At 33.0% G+C, this 17,248-nt stretch overlaps 1 protein-coding gene and 1 long non-coding RNA gene across 3 annotated transcripts; one reads left to right on the top strand and one right to left on the bottom strand.

Moving 5' to 3' along the window:
• The first annotated feature begins 2,248 nt into the window (after nt 1–2,248).
• Nucleotides 2,249–16,817, top strand: LOC106461238 (ras-related protein Rab-32-like). 2 transcript variants are annotated; one of them, XM_022388100.1, is made up of 7 exons: nt 2,249–2,427; nt 10,141–10,266; nt 11,688–11,766; nt 12,219–12,400; nt 14,066–14,209; nt 14,642–15,411; nt 15,448–16,817. In XM_022388100.1, the coding sequence occupies exons 1-6, from the start codon at nt 2,392–2,394 to the stop codon at nt 14,747–14,749; spliced, it is 675 nt and encodes a 224-aa protein (XP_022243808.1). In that variant the 5' UTR covers nt 2,249–2,391; the 3' UTR covers nt 14,750–15,411; nt 15,448–16,817. The 2 variants fall into 2 exon arrangements, with proteins under 2 accessions (XP_022243808.1, XP_022243809.1); XM_022388101.1 differs by lacking the exon at nt 2,249–2,427 and adding an exon at nt 4,126–4,597.
• LOC111086207 lies at nt 4,933–7,400 on the bottom strand. The gene is made up of 2 exons (XR_002610956.1): nt 7,256–7,400; nt 4,933–6,234 (listed from the first exon to the last, which is right to left on the bottom strand). It is a non-coding gene; the product is annotated as an uncharacterized LOC111086207 (long non-coding RNA).
• Nucleotides 16,818–17,248: the final 431 nt, after the last annotated feature.

Raw genomic sequence — 17,248 nt, 5'->3', positions numbered from 1 at the left:
TTTGCATATAGTTGAGCATGGCCTACATAAACTTCATCCCAATATCTCTGTGTATTTGCATCAACTTCATCCCAATATCTCTATTAATTTTCACTAACTTTGCTAGCAAGTCTGTGCTCGGGAAAGAAATCCATTTCCGTATTTAAGCTCATAAAGAACAGGCCCGAGAGTGTGAGCCCCTAAGATGGCTCTGCGGTAAGTGTGAGGGCTTTTGACGCTAACGATGCCTGCGATGGGCAAAGCACAGAGAATCCATTGTTTAGCTTTGTGCTTAATAACAAAAAAACAAAAACTATGATGGTTTACATACTCTGATGATTATTACCAGTGAGGTGAAACGTGCAAAAACTGTTGAATTGGAGAGTGCTGCTATTTCTGCAACAATTTCTCTGATGACAGACGACAATGTTTATTAGCTTTTTATCTTAACTCTTTAGTTGGTCGATTGCTTAATTAACAAAGACGTGCTTTATTGTGTATTTTATGACTAGATGAAAATAAATGTTCTATAAATTACATGTTAATTTCAATGTTTGTGAACTGCAAAGATAGCCTAGATACCCTTAGCTACGTAATCCGGTAACCCTAAATTACTATCGCCATGTTTGCGATTCTTCCAAAATACGTGTTTTCACGAACGTCTCTGGATAGAAAGTTTTCAGACTGTCTGTCCATAAAAGACAAGTTTATACGAGGAAGAAAGAACGAGAGGTGTTCTACAATAATCAGTGGTGCAACTAGATCTCGTGGTGCCCTTTTAAACACTGTTGTAATAACTACTGTAGGGGACCTTAAGGGTGTGGATTGTAGTGGTCTGTGAACTTCATCCAACTAGTAAGACAGATAATTGCATCTACGATCACAATTTGTATGGTAACAGTTCAATTCATGCACACTAAAACGTGTGGCACATTAATTAGTCTTCAATCACGTGACACGTGCATTTGTCTTCAAATATACTCATACGTCTGAGAATATCAATCTTGCACTTTTTGTTTTTCCGAGAACTTTCTGATGTAATTTGAATAACGTCTTACTTTGTTTGGCTACAAAGTAGAAGATACCGATATAGCAGGTTGGTTGATACTTTGTTTGATCAGTCGCGTGTGACGTTGTCCTTCGGTCTTTGAGCTTGACCATCTTCACGTGACAATCAAGATGACGAGATTGTATAGATAACATTATATAGAGTAACCCTTTCTAAGTTCTTAATGAACAACCGATCATCGTTGAAAATGAATTATTTCAAATAACACTTTGCTTAATATCTGGAAGTAAAGTTGGTCACATTAAATATATGTATGTAAGAGCCTACTGTGTTTAATATCTGGAAATGTCCTTGTCTAAGATCCCACTTTGTTTAATATCTGGAAATTTCCTTGTCTAAGGTCCCACTTTGTTTAATATCTGGAAGTAAAGTTGGTCACATTAAGTATATGTATCTAAGGGCCTACTTTGTTTAATATCTGGAAATTTCCTTGTCTAAGGTCCCACTTTGTTTAGTATCTGGAAGTAAAGATGGTCAAATTGAGTATCTGTATCTAAGGACCTCTTTTGTTTTATATATGGAAGTTTCCTTGTCTAAGGTCCCACTGTTTAGTATCTGGAAAAAGAGTAAAGTACGTTATGTATCTGTGTTGACGAACAAGCTCTGTTAAATATTTGAAAACTAGTGTTAAGTACCATGCAATGAGTGCTTGTGTCAAAGGACCCATTTTAATATTTGTAAACTAGAATTATAGTTAGTCCAGTTAAGTAACCGCGTTCCAAGGCCACCTTTGTTTACTGTTTGAATGACAGAGTTTGAATGTTTTAGCAGATTGTGTTTTTTATTTACGGTTTACGAAAAATTTAACATAACATTTAATACAAAAACTTATTAAAATCTACTACATGTCAAACATTCTTGGATCTCTTTAACTCAAACTGGTTAGTTATCCGTGAAATACCGGTAAAATTATAACCTTAACTCTAAAAACGTTCTTTGTTCACAATACTTTCTTTCTAGAAGAGTTTATTGCGGACTGTGATGGCTGTGTCATCCTTCCTGGATAAAAAAGAAAAAAAAATTAATTTCTGACGTCATTTAGACAATAACTTAGATAAACTTTATCTGCAAGTGACAACGTTGACAATTAGTATTGCGAATCGCTGAGCCCAAATTGTGATGGTTTATACCAGTCACGTGACCCTTAAGCTTTGTTGCTGTTACGTAACACTTCACGGGAAGATAGCCTTTAGTAGAGTAGTCGCAGACGAGCGCTTCATTTTCAATCTGGTCGTACGTAGGCAGTGTTGTAACGTCAGTGGAGGGTGAAAGACATAAAATACTATACTACTACAAGAGTATCAACGTAATTAAGTTAGTCGAAAAGTCCGTCGAAGTGTGTTATGGCTCCGAACCGAATGAATCAGCCAACTGAAGTGGTAAGGCAGAAGCTTGTTCTAGCTGCTAAGTTAGGCTTACTGTATTTTCTTTTGCATAGTTGTTAGAAAGCACGTAGAAGTTTTACACAGTTGGCAGTTCAGTTGATTAAGTTGTTTAAGTAACTGAAAGCACGCCATGCAACAACGAACTCAACTATTCATGTTTTTTGACTAGCATTCTCATAATTTTGGAGAAAACATATTTCATCAGATTGCACTATACATTACAGCGAACCTGTTTTGACATGCGCTAAATAACTTTAGATACATGTAGTACTTTCATTCCTTTCGTCACTTCAAACTTAATCCACTCAACAGGAGGTTTATGTTATTAAGCTGCTACTTATAATATAACGACGGCCTAATGGTTCATTCATGTTGAATCTTACACCATTTAAAGTATTTTACATAGCGCTAAATACGTCAGTGGTCAGTTATTATTATTATTATAAGTAGGCTTTAGTATCATAAGAAAACAAAATTGTATGTAAACCCGTACGTCGGTCTAGATAAAAATGAAAGTTATGAGTCTAAAAACGAGAGGTGGAGCGCAGCTTAAAGTCACAAGACACGACCATCGTGTCAACAGCGCGTGGCACGTGGTCGGTATCTTTGTAAGGTAATGCATACCTTTTAATTAAACTGTTACAAACTAGTTACTGAACTGTAATTAATTAATTTTGCGCATTGAGCAGAATGAATTTGTGTGAACTTTCGTGAAGTAGATATTTGTGTGTGTGTGTGTGTGTGTGTGTGTGCGCGCGCGCGCGCGCGAACGATTCTATTTTAACACAGAAATGCTTGACTAATCCTCTTTTGGAGCAGTTGAAGATTAAAACACAAATATCACGGAATATCGTTAGAATGTTTCGAACAGTTTTATATTCTGAGATATCACCTAGTGTTTTCTGCTAATATGCTAGTTTATTTATTTTTTATCGTTTTAGTCCTAAACACATGCCGATTTCAGAATCTGGAATGAAAATTTTGATAAAATTTAAAAAAAGCGAAAATAAAAGTTATTAATATATTTTCTCTGTTCATAAATCCAAAATCACGTTTTACAAAAGTATTGATTTGTGGAAGTCTGCGAATACTGAGTAGGCAGCACAGACCATCACATCTACGCAACAACTACTGTGTGATGACCAAGTTGTCATGGTGCTTCAAATACGTATTTGAGTCACGTGGCGTTGCATCATAGAGCTCGTGTTGATTCTTATACGTATGATGTTTCGAAATGCCTTTCATTCATACAGTAATCCTATACTTATATAGGAATTTCAATAATATGCTGTATTGAATTGGGCTACTCATCTATATTTTTATATACAGTAATTAATTGTTTTCCTCATTAGTCAGTTTTAGGGCTGTGCAAAGAATGCGACTACACAGGGGTGTTTTTGTATATGAGGAAGAGATCTAGAGATATTACCCCTCGTGTTTCAGTCTTCAGCTGAAGTCTTTACACTATCTTCGCGTTATAATCGTTCTAACTTCCAGTTACCCCCCCCCCCCCAGTGGCACATTTTACATCTCTAAAAACTGGGTTTCGATACCCGTGATAGGCAGAGCACAGATAGCCCATTGTGTAGCTTTGTGCTTAATTACAAACGAACAAACTAACTTCCAGTTTGAATAACCACGTATTTTAACTCATCTATAATTAATAACTCGCCTATTTAATAAGTGCTTTGCAAAACTTTTCTAAGCCCCTTTACGCCTGATCTAATGCAGCTGGATGTTATTGACAAAATTGATTCAGCACGTAACCCACATTATCAGTATTCTATTTTTGCGGAATTAAATGTACGTTGTTTCTATGGGTTTTGTAGAAACGTAGTTGATCAACCCTGGGGACCGAGTGTGGCCTTATGGTTAGTGTGCCCGAACTGTAGATCCGTGTGTTTACGGTTTGTACCCCGTTTCTGCAAAGAACGTGCTCCGCACTTTCAAGTGACGATCAATTTTTACTATTCGATCAGAGAAAAGTTGGCGGTGGGTGCTGTTGACAATTAGCCTTCCGTTTAGTTTTTCATTGTCAAATTATAGATGGTTATGCACAGATAGCCTTTGTGTAGCATTATGCAAAATTCTGAACAAATATGCAAGTTCAACCCGAGACGATTGTGAGCTCATCACTATTAATTGTATCCTGCTCTAAAGAATGGTAAGTTTCAAAAAGTGCCTTAAAACGATATTTGACGGAATCGTAGAATATTTACGTAGCTAATTCTGTGTTTTTAAATAATTAACTAATCAGTAAATTGTTTTTTTGTTTTTTTTGTATTTAAACAAATGACAGGCTGCTAATAGTGCTATCACCAAAACGAAAGTTGTTTCTTATCTGGATTCTGTGATAAGCGTGTATTTTGAATTAAAAGAACTTTTAATAGTTAAGCAGTATTTGTGTCTATTTCAAACTGTTAATATTGTTGTTGTAGCGTTCTTCTTTCGTTGACGGGTTGTTTGAAATTATTTGGTGAAAAAAGTCCAGTCCACGTAAACGATAACAAATTTAGTTTAATTTATTCCTTCAGTTTTTACACGTCTGAACACTGTGGGAGATTTTAAGCGACATTTATATATGACGCTAACTGCACTACACTAACGTAAAAAACAAACAAAACAAACCCTCATTTGTGCAAAGTAACTATACGCTATAACTAACTGATCAAAAACGTAAAAAAATATTTACTGATTCACTCTACCGGCTATTATTTATAATCTTCCATCGAATGTTCTGAAAATTTGAGTTCAAATCCCCTAAAATTTTCCAGGTGTTCTAGGCCTATCTGATTTTAACATCATCATTACGACATTAAATTTAGATTACAACATTAGAAAAAAAAAAGTAGCTTATAACAGTATAAAAATGATTCGCTGTTTATCATAAAAAGTGTAATTTGAGTAAATGCAAGAAAAATAATGTAGTTATCAAAAATAAAGTAAAAAAACACGGTTATATAAAACGAAAATTTATATAAGATTACGAAACAGAAAAAACTATTTTTTTTTAACTATAGCTGGGTTCAGTAAATGTTACAATGTATTATTCCTATATTGTTTTGGAACTTTGGATCGTAGAGAGACAATGGAAGACTCGCCTCCAGTGTGTGTTTTATTAATTTCAAGCTTAAGATGACATTTTTTATGCTAATATTTTTGTTTCATTAAACAGTGTGCTACATGCATGCTGATTTCCCCCCCCCCCACCCCCCACCACACACACACTTAACGATGTTTAGCTGTACGCAGATGTATAATTATCCAACGGTACTATTCATTTTAGCTTTTAACAGCAAGGAGAAAGTTCGGGGTCACAGTCCAACGACAGGGTTTTTAATTTCAGAGAAAGAGTTTATATTTGTTCTTCTCCAGCGTTCAGCTGATCGTTAGATCTTCAGTTTGTTGGAGGTCACGAATTGGGAGGTCAGATGAAAGTCCGCTACTGATCCTCACAGCTTTTTGTGTATTTCTGCCCCCTCTGGTCAGGTCCGAAGTCTCTAGATGGTGTAAAGGGGGCAGTTATAAAGTTTTATGCCTGGGTCTGATCTGCTTTGTCTGCAAACATACAGTGCTGTGTCTGCAAAACTAATTTTCTTCAAATGGGTTCGGAGGTTTAGGTGGCCGGTCCTTAAGTGATCGATGGTTGTAGCCTGCATTCTGTCCAAAATTTTGAATGAATCTTGATCTCCCTGACTATAGCGCCAGTTCACTCTTGAATCTCTGCAACAGTACGGTTACAACTTTTCTGAAGAAATGGTGACTTGAAGTTGGCATTTCAGGTTCCCATCTTTGACCAATCTGTGGAGGACGAACGAATTAACTCACCGCAGTACTGCAAAAATACCAACGTATTTAAGTTAGTTTGTATTATGTAGTACTAAAGACCGTATATTTATTTGGGCTACTTCTGCGTCTACAATCGTAAAATTGTAAATATTGTATAATTAGTTACATGTACACTTTGTGTTACTGGAATAAAGGTTTGTGTAAAGGAATTGTATGTTTCTTTAGTATAAATTAAATGTATTGGTTAAAAGTTTTTCTCCATTTTTGTTACTATTATGAGGATTATTTTGTATTCTTAGCTTAGTATATAGATTTAGGACTAACCTAATTATCCCAAGATATTATTATCGGGAGATATTATTAGGATTACAACCGAAAATATATCGCTAACAGCAACGGTTCCCAAATAATGAACAAATGCATTCTGGCCATTATAAGTAAGAACGGTATCTTACACGAGCTATATTCATAACTTGGTTAATATTTAGTTCTGATCTCCATAGTTAGGTTAGTTTTAATCAGAAGTTAGTGATACTTGTCTTCATATGTTCTACCAACATACATTAAACACAAACTTTATGATTTGTTCGATTTCGGCATCATACCCTTTTGATCAGTCCTCGTTTATAAACATTTTAACAAAGTTACAACCGTCATAATGGTCGTTTTCAGTTGTTCAATACTTTCCTCCTCGTTGTGAAATTCGAAATCATCGATACATAAATCAATAATTTGTGGTTAATCATAGCAAGATAGTATTGTATTCGTATAAATGTTTTTTTTTTTTTGCAATATGCTGTAGGCTTAGAATTTGTATCTGTTATTTCTTCAGAAGACAGTAATATTGACAGAAGTATATGGATATTACGTGTCTTAGTCCTTGTTTTATGTGTAAGCTTCAGTTGTTGCGTCTTGTTCAAATTGCTTTTATACTTTTTTTTCTGTTATTTGTTTCATTTTAATGTACACATCTTATATTATAAAGTAGGTTTCATAGGATATAATGACAGATTACCTGAACACTTCTACTTACAACTTTCCAGGGGGACCCTAACTAGAACGTTACACGCAAGCGAAATGTCCGCTGGTATGACATCGGTAAGTCCAAGGACTTACAGCGCTAAAATCCGGGGTTCGATTCCCCGACGAGGGCATAGCAGTTAGCCCAATGTGGCTTTGTTCTAAAGAACAAACACAAGTGAAAAAATGTAACAGTTAATTTGTATATAAAAAAAACAAACTCAATACCAGCTAATAAGTTGTCGAACACGCACCCACACATTCCTAGTATAATATATTAAGTATTTTTATTCTAGAGCAGCATATATTCAACTTCTAAAATACTAATACTTTCGTTTGTTATTATGTGTTATTATTATTATATGTTTTCCTTACCAATACAATACGAAGACTAATTATCCGATGGATGTAAATATGTGACAGAAGGTTTTTTAGTTTGAATATGTCAAAAGAGACGTCGCTATAGGTTGAGCTTTGGTCACTATTTTAAGTCTCGTGCCAAATACGATTGTCACTTGTTTGCGGAACAACCCGTAACAAACAAATTGCATCTGCTTATTACAAACTTAGTTTACAGTCGTGACTCTATATGCACGTATGTTATCTCCTTTCAAGCTGAAGGATTCCACGCGGTAATATTTCACCGTGCATCTCCAGAGGCGTATAGTCTTCGGGAACTTGGCAAAAACGTCTAGAGATTCGGAGCAAATCACGTTTCAGCATCTATGAGTAATCAACTGTTAAACACGTATAATGATGTGTGACCTTACGTGCGTCGAAAATAAAATACATTTGGGCTTATTTTTTAATGACGATGGCCATTCTTTTCACGAGAAACCTTCTCTCTGTGTCTCTACTGGGGTTGTTTAAATCTCTTTAATACTTTTTCTTTCTCTCCCTCTCTTATTCTTCAGTTTTAGTTTACACGTCTTAATTCGCTATAATTCGAGAAGAAGTAATCGGAGAACACTAATGATGCTTCAAATAAATACTGATTGAACTGCACTTTGCAAATAATCAAATCAAAAGAATGCAAGAAGCGGAAGCAAGGGTGCTGAAGGTGTGGCGGTTCTCCCTATCTTACTATCATATTCGGGAGTTTAGATTTTTTTTAAATGCTATTTTTTAGCACTCCCACAACAGAAATTGTACGCTGAACTGTACGTAATAACTCACGTGAGAAATCAGCAAAGTTAATAGTAATTGAACAAGTGAATTGTGTACATATTTAATCAACAATGTACCTGTTTTGGATATAATTCGAACGTTATATTTTTATTTGATAAATAGAGACTAAAATACACAAGAAGAAACTGAGTTGATTCGGCCTGTAACACATGTATATCGAGTATTTTCTTAATGGATATTTTTTAAAGATTCCAGCGCCACCTTGAGACAAAATTATAATTAACTGAGTGATTCGAATGGCGATGCAAAATATGTCTATTGTTAATAGCCTACTTAGTCTCCATGCGGCGATAGGTAGTAACCTGATTAGGCATACGTAGTCCATGAAGCCATACAAAACGTGAGATATTAGAGTCACTGTCTAAAGTAGTGGAATTTTGACGACATAACAAAGTGTTGAACTTGATATCATATCTTCAGCCAGACATAACAAACTTATCCGATATCGAGTTATAAAGCTGTTGAGTCGTGTTACCTGCATATGTGAAACTAAGCTAGCGCATATGTTGGGGAAACAAGATCAAAGTGCCAATGGAAGTTTTGTGCATAAAATAAAGATGTTGTCGGTGTTTACACAATAGCCACGAAAGAAACCGGCAAGATATAAACAGAATTTAAGAGGGTGAACTGTGAACATATTTAAACAGTAATGTACGGAGAAACAAGAGGGAATCCTCAATAGCGAGGTACATGAAATTCTTTTAGCCAGAATTACAGTAAATTGATTAATGAGATACCCCCCCCTTTTTTTTTATTAGCTATATTTTTGTGCGCCAGCAATACCAAGCGTGGGGCACGCGTACACTCGATTCGATTTTATTACTCATCGAGATTTCAATGAACCTACCCTCAAATAGAAATTATTTTAGGCAGGATTAGAGTAAATTAATCTATGAGACCTTGGGCGTGTTCAAATACGTTAGTCGAAAGGGTCTGATTTCCTGAGTCCAAAACTGTAATTAGATCTCAAATCGGTCAAGAGATAACGGATCTATGAGCTAAAAGTTTGTACTTGAAAAACTCAGAACCATTCTACGAGCCGCGGCTAAAAACAAGTTAAAGTACATACAAGTATGCCATTGGAATATATCTATTGCAGATACCATTAAACTAATTAACAAAATTTTGCAACCATTTTTTGTTGCTGTTTACTCAGGTTTCGGCTAATTCAAGTTAAAACATAATATTAATAAATATGTTGATGGTTGATAGTTAACTGAAAATCTAGATCACGATTGCTTCCTTGAGGTTGTTTCGACACAATTACTAATTTCTGGAAAGAGATAGTTGGACGTTCCCCTATTATACTCTGTTCTAACAGGTACTTAGTTGAGTTTTATCCATCATAGTTAGTTACTTTGAAAAACAAAAATGAAGTATATAAACACTTAAACTTGAATAAAATCAAAATAAAACAAAAAACATCATAAAATCGTTAACGTTAATTTTATTTTTTACTTTTGTGGTAGTAAATTGCTTTTATAGTTCGCCATTTTTAAATTTCTAATTTCACTATATACCAACGACATTTTCATTGCTGTTATTAGGCGGTGCTTTGTCGATGAATAAATGTTAATAACACATATGATTATATCTTCAGTTTCAAACAACATTGTATAATTACACGGCAATTATTATTTAATAATTTATCCTTAAAGAAGAAGGTAAGCGAATTTTAGGCTTAGAATAAATTCGTTTTTTTTTTTCTAGTCTCTAAGAGCAGAACGCAGGGAACATCTGTACAAGATTTTGGTAATTGGTGAACTTGGAACAGGAAAAACTAGCATCATCAAACGTTATGTTCATCAATTTTTTTCGCAACATTACAGAGCAACGGTATCCTTTCTGAGTATTTAAGTTCCTAAAAAACATCATCTGTGTATTTGTTTTAGTCTCATTTTTAATTTCCTCTTTTTTTAAAAAAAAAGAGACAGTGCTCAAAAGATATTTGTTATTGTTTTGATAATTCTGACTTAACAGAGCAATGGTATTGTGTTGAAAGTAAACCATTACATCTGATCAGTGGTGTTCTATTGTAAGGCTAGAATCAATTTTGATATAAGTAATTTTTAACAGCTTAGAACTGAAGAAATGATGACTCACATTTATATCGAAACTTACCGAGACAGTATCGCTGATAATCCTAAAACATGACACGACTGGCTGGGACTCTTATTCTAATGTATCTAAATTAAAGGACTGTGTTTACATGAAATGTTCGTAAGACATTTATCAATCAAATTTTTAATCGTAACTGTTTAAGGTTGCTTTGGTTTGGTTACGCACAAAACTACACAATGGGCTATCTGTATTTTTCCCACCACTTGTTTCTAAATCAGATTTTTAGCGCTGTAAATCTGCAGACTTGCTGCTGAGCCTCTGGGGGGCTTAAAGTTAAATGGAGTTTATTTAGATATATTAGTGAAATGAGAATTTGTAATTTAAAACAAATTTACAAAGAATCAAGTTGATCTAGTGATGCGAGAAAGACATAAGTGTCATTATGACGTTCGTTTCGAACGTTCAGAGCTGGCATACGAATAAGTTTAATATTTGTGATTAAAAATCACGTTAGAGTGTAGTATTTTTCGTGTACCTCCTATTCAAAATTCTGGATGAATATGTGAAAAACAAACAAAAAAGACAACCATAACCTAACATGATTTTCGTCATAAATATTAGGTATACTAATATGTGAAAAACAAACAAAAAAAAGACAACATTAACCTAACATGATTTTCGTCAATAAATATTAGGTATACTAATATGTTAAAAACAAACAAAAAAAGACAACCATAACCTAACATGATTTTCGTCATAAATATTAGGTATACTAATATGAAGCGTTATAACTTAGTTTAATTGTGTGTCTGCTTTAACTTATCATTTTGTTAGCTGGTAGAGTTTTGGTAAACCAATTCTTTTTTTTTTAAGTGTACTGGTTTCAAGAGCTTGACATTTATAACTATGTTTTTTTAAAAAATAATATATTAAATTAACACTTGTGATATGTTTATTTTATTTCAATTATTTTCAAAAACGATTAAGGATTTTGTAGCTCTCCAGGTGAAACTAGCACTGCTTTTTGAATGTTATTCCATATCCCCAACAAAAATGGATAATCATGAAAAATCCAGTTTTTGGCTACTCGTAATATTGAACACCTAATATAAAACTATAGCTTCATAACACGCGTGTATTGTTTAGTATGTTAAACCTTTGTTTCAATTAGGAATTTCTTAACAGTGGTACTTCAGATTGGAGTGGATTTTGCTCTTAAGGTACTTAACTGGGATACCAACACTCTTATTCGGCTCCAGTTATGGGATATTGCAGGTATCGCCATTGTTATTTCAAACAATTTAGTAAAATACGTACTTAAAACTTTTAAAAAGTAAACTGTACTTTCACTCACAAGTAAATAAGTTTTTAAATTTTAGCCTAACTATAATTTGGTTTCTATGCATCATTTTACCTAATGTAACAACTACTTGCTGCTAAGAATGTCTTTTACGTATATCCAACAGTGAGCTCTTTCAATTGATCTAAATATTCAAGTTGTGATTATATAGCGTTTATAAGTCATACCTTCTGAAACTTAGTATCAGGTGTTTCTTTGTTTATGGTTTATAGTAATAGTAAAGGTTTTTAACTGTTTGTGCTGAAAATTAACACTGAGTTGAGTTCTGGTTGCCTTTAAATGAAAAAAATGTTAGAATATATCAAGCACTTGTAAAGGAGGAATTGTTCTTGTAATCTATTTACAATTTTTAACCTTTTCCAAAAAGGACAAGAAAGGTTTGGGAACATGACGAGAGTTTACTACAAAGAAGCTGTTGGAGCCTTTATTGTATTTGACGTCACAAGAATAGCAACATTTGATGCTGTTATGAAATGGAAATATGATCTTAACAATAAAGTCCATCTACCGGATGGAAGTGACGTACCTTGCGTTCTGTTAGCAAACAAGGTTGGTTTTTAACTTTAGTGTTTCAATACTGGAAGTGAACGTACCTTGTGTTCTGTTAACAAACAAGGTTGGTTTTTGACTTTAGTGTTTCAATACTGGAAGTGAACGTACCTTGTGTTCTGTTAACAAACAAGGTTGGTTTTTAACTTTAGTGTTTCAATACTGGAAGTGAACGTACCTTGTGTTCTGTTAACAATCAAAACTGACATACATTACATAATTATTCCTCCATAACAGAAATTGTTTTAAAACCTGTATGTTGGCATCTGTTAAAATTCTTTGCTTTGTGTCTAATTAATACAATTAACAAAAATGACAGTTTTAAAAATCTTTGTCTTATTATTAAACAGCAAGTGTTTTGAGAAAATAATATTGGTTTTAAATTCTGAATCTACTGTTTTGTTTTAGTAAAAAAGTCAACATTTATTTAACAACAACCACTGATAAACAAAAAGTATAATTTAAAATAATGCTACAGTAGATTCAGTGGACTGATGGAAATATTTTGTTTTTCTAAATTTGTAGAGCATACTGAAAAGATTGAGAAGTTTTGGCAATAAAGTTAAAAAAAAAAGGACTCTTACTCCAAGTAATAATAATAATATGAAAAATTATATTTTGACTTCATCAGGGCTAGAAGTATAAGAACTACTATCTGGAGAGTTAGTCATTTTATTCCGACTTTATTGCCAAAATTTCTAAATCCTTCTAATATCCACTACAAATTTTGAAAAATAATACTATGTTTTTCTAGTAACATGCATAACATTTTAAATAATATATTTTTTATGATAGACTTGTTTGTGACACTACATATTCTTGCACTCTTAATATCTTTCAATCCTAACTGGAGTTTTGTGGTAGTAAGTAGACTTTAGTTCCATATTAAATGCTTCTCTGTCTCTCCAGAAAGTATATATTTTAAATATAAGTTTAACATGATTGATGTGCGAGATGTAGGCAATCAGTTTTTAAGGATACGTTCGGGTAGGATGTACGCACATAAGGTTAAATGGACAAAACATTCTTTAAAGTACAAAAAGCTACATATTTTTCATTTAAACACATAAGCAACCACATAATTATTCTTATTGTAGTTGCTAGGTGGTGTGCACAGAATATTTATCCATTATTAGGTGAGTGAAAAATACAGATGGGTTTGGAAATTATGAAGCTGTAATAATGGGATAATTTTTGTTGCAGGAAATTTTATTTTTGCTTTAGTAAACTAAAAATTACCACAGTGATTTGCAATGTGTTGCTTTCAAATATTATCATTGGCTGCAGTGGTAATTGGACTAACCAGGGATTGGATAATGTTTTGTTGGGTGGTGGGCTTTCCAAGCTACAGTTGCCTCATGCCTAAAGATGTGGTATTCTGCGAGCAGTAATTTATAATGGAAGTGGACAACTATTTAGGATAGTGCCCACCACCGATAAGGTTTGCAAAATAGATAACATGTTAATATTCCATAACCCTTGAATGGCATGAAGTAGCCAGACAAAAGTGTAAAAAATTGCATACCTCCTGTCATCAATATATTTTTAATGTTTATTTCCCCAGAAATAAAATATGGTTTCATTTGATTGTCATGAGGCTTAATTAACTAAGGTAATGTAGTAAATGTTCAGGTCTAACAACTTGATGTCCATTGGTTATCTCAGTGTGACATGCCAAAAGAGGGAATAGTAAACATTCCTTCACAGATGGAGCAGTTTTGTCAGGACAATGGATTTATTGGATGGTACCTTACTTCAGCAAAGGATAATATTAACATTGAGGATGCAGTTAAGTGTCTTGTGTCAAATGTAAGTTCCTAATTTTTTTTCTTTCTCTCTCTCTTGCATGTGTATATATATATATATATATGTCTGTTATTTTTCTGTTTATTTGTTGTTGAATTGCTCTACGTTGGAAATGTCACAATTAAATTCATACTTCTAAAATACATTTTTTGTTGTTGTTGTTTATCGTATTTAAGAAACATTTTATGAAATTTGTGTAGATAGGAAGCAATGAGCATTTATAAATTTGTATGCATGTTTTTTTTTCTCTGTCTAACAATTTGCATTTTAAATAAATCTCTTAACTACCTATATTTATATTACCACATGTGTGTCTGTTCTTGTCTTAGTGGTTTAATCTCAGATAAAGTTTTGCTAGTTTTTCTGTAAGTTGATTTCTCCGTCCACATACTCAAGAGCAAATAGTAATAACGTTTGAAATGTTCTCTTCTCTAGATTCTGAGTAAACAAAAGACATCAGTAGTTGAATCTCTAAATAACAATGTATTTCTGGATTACCATGGCCATGACCATCAAGTCTCTGAAAGTAAGTGTTGCTTGTAGGTGGAAGAGGAAAGTGTTAAAAAAATTTTCTTGTGCATGTAGCAGCAGTTTTGCTTAGAGCTTTAGATGCAAGACAACTTTATGGTGATATTGGAAGTCAAACGATAAAATGTAACGTTGTTACAGATGTAAGTTAAGTGTGCCAGGTAAAATCTCGTAGCTGGGCTACACTAAAACAAAACGTCATAGGAAGATGGGATGAGAACTTTATACGATTGTAAGAAGCAGATGTGACTGTATATAGCAGGTCTATATGCATCAGCTGAGCAACAAAACTTACAGAACTTTAAATATATGAAGGGCACATTTTTTTTAACATTTGAAGCAAAGATTTCAAGTTCAAATTCTAAACAATGTAAAATGTAACAATTCCCTACACAGAATATAAGATGTATGGTAAGATAGCAGCTGGATCAAACAATTGTAAAGTGTATAAGTTGAATCAGGTGTAAGAACCCAAGGTTACATCTATAAAGTTAACAAAATATTTTAGAAGAGAGATATAAGAATAAGATTTAATAATTTACAGCATGAAAAATAAAGAAAAAATTGAAAGTAATAATAAACATAAAAGAAAGGTAAAGTGTAGTACTAAAATTATACGTTTTGGAAATGTGTGAAAGCTTAATGTGAAGTAACAGTAAAATTAAAAACTTATGAAACTTTAATTTCAAATTTACAATTAAAAACTTATGAAACTTAAACTCTCACTTGTAAATTTGAAATTAATGTGACAAAGATACATACTGCATATAATAATAAATATATAATGTAGAAGTGATATTTCGTGGACAGCCAAAACATGCAAGGTTAAGTGTAACAGTAAAGATAGAAGCTGTGAAATAATGCAGTAATAAATATTTAAAAAAGTGTAGAGCTGTACGTTGTGAATAAAGGATAACGACAAGATTAAATGTTGCAGTAATGAAGCTATATTTGTTATGTGGAATGTAATAACAAGCCTAAATACTCATTGATAAGTAGACGAGTTACAGAAAGGTTTAAAAATGAGTTTTATGTTGAAAGTACAGCTATAAATCTGGAATAAAAGTGAAACGATAGTTTTAAGTAATAGATAAAACAAACCCCCCAAAAAATTGATAGTAGGTTTGGAAGTGAACAGCAAGAAATGCACTGTGTTAAAAATATAATAATAGGTATACACATCCGTCCAGTTTGTATCATTCTTCATGATTTACATATATATCATCGAATGCACACATTGGAGTGTAATACAAAAATGAAAATTATATGTTTTATGTGTGAACATTTTATGTCTATTAACTGCTGCTCTGCTAGTACATACATTTGGCAGTCCGTCAATTCTTTTGTTGGATACAATGTAATATTGTATTCACTGTCATTTGTACTGATAAATAAGTAAAACGACCCTGTAACAACAAAAACTATAGTAGTACAGGAATTGCTAGGCTTTTTCTGAACTGGGTTTTGTCTTCAAGAAGAACGTGTGATATCTTTAAAGGTGACAAACCTTTTACGTTTGACAAACGTGCAAGTTAACTGACTGCTTTCTGTAACGTCGATGTTGTCACAAACTTTCTTATTGTTATTTTATGTTCTTCTGTATGTATTGGAACAAAACTAAATAAATACAAAGAAGTAAGTCTGAGTTGTGAATTAACAGTTACAGGAAATTACATAATTATTATGTGGTTAATTACGACTGTTGTACCAGTGTAAATGGAGAAAGGCTTAAAATATAATCGTGTTTTTAAAATCTATAAATGCAACCTATTTTTATAATTATTGTGTGTAAGTGTTTCAATTTTTTTCATTTATAAATTTCGGAAGACACGTTTTTATAATCAAGAAAGGTAGGTTTAGCATAAGTTTTAGGCACGATGGCGCCAGTTAATTTTGTTTTCAAGCATTTCGTCACTGGTCTTTATAAATTTTACTAACATCCTTGTATTGCAAGTATTTCAGATGGGTATGCTTGGCCTTTTTATAGTACAAGATAATGATTTTATTATATTTAAGGTTTTCACTAATAATCAAACTGTAAAAATGGGCAAAAAATTAAAGCAAATTATTTTGAATACCAAAAGTCTTTGACCTTCGTGTTTATTAATAATATATTCATAAAACTATACTTTTAAAAGGGAACATTGTTTGATTCAAACAAACCATATATATCAAACTTCATAGATGAAAAAATAATCGCAAATAAAATGGAGAACAAATTACCAGTGTCACTATTTTTTTGGAATCTGAACACTGACTCGAGTTAGTTTCTTAACTGTAACTTCGAGTTCATTGTCTTCAATACTTGAGAAGTAACTTGCATTCCAAAAACTATAAATGTATATATTGTAATCCAATTTTATAGTGTTTATCGCCATATTTGGAAGTAGAAAATACCCAGGATTAAAAAAGGAGAGAGGAGTGCAGACTTCCCCATTTCTTAAAAATAGGAATAAAATGGACTAAAAATCTGTAGACACTTTTTCTTTCAAAATCAAGTTGCAAAGCTGCATA

Source organism: Limulus polyphemus, unplaced genomic scaffold, assembly GCF_000517525.1.
Source record: "Limulus polyphemus unplaced genomic scaffold, Limulus_polyphemus-2.1.2 Scaffold920, whole genome shotgun sequence".
NCBI classification, from domain to species: Eukaryota; Metazoa; Arthropoda; class Merostomata; order Xiphosura; family Limulidae; genus Limulus; species Limulus polyphemus.
Note: the sequence above shows the minus strand (reverse complement) of the source record. Positions and strands in the feature narration are given on the sequence as shown.

Excerpts from the sequence above, each read along its gene's own strand:
- LOC106461238 (XM_022388100.1), top strand. The coding sequence starts at position 2,392 with ATGGCTCCGAACCGAATGAATCAGCCAACTGAAGTG. Across the intron at positions 2,428-10,140 it reads TGAATCAGCCAACTGAAGTG|TCTCTAAGAGCAGAACGCAG; the intron begins GTAAGGCAGAAG and ends TTTTTTTTCTAG. Across the intron at positions 12,401-14,065 it reads GCGTTCTGTTAGCAAACAAG|TGTGACATGCCAAAAGAGGG; the intron begins GTTGGTTTTTAA and ends TGGTTATCTCAG.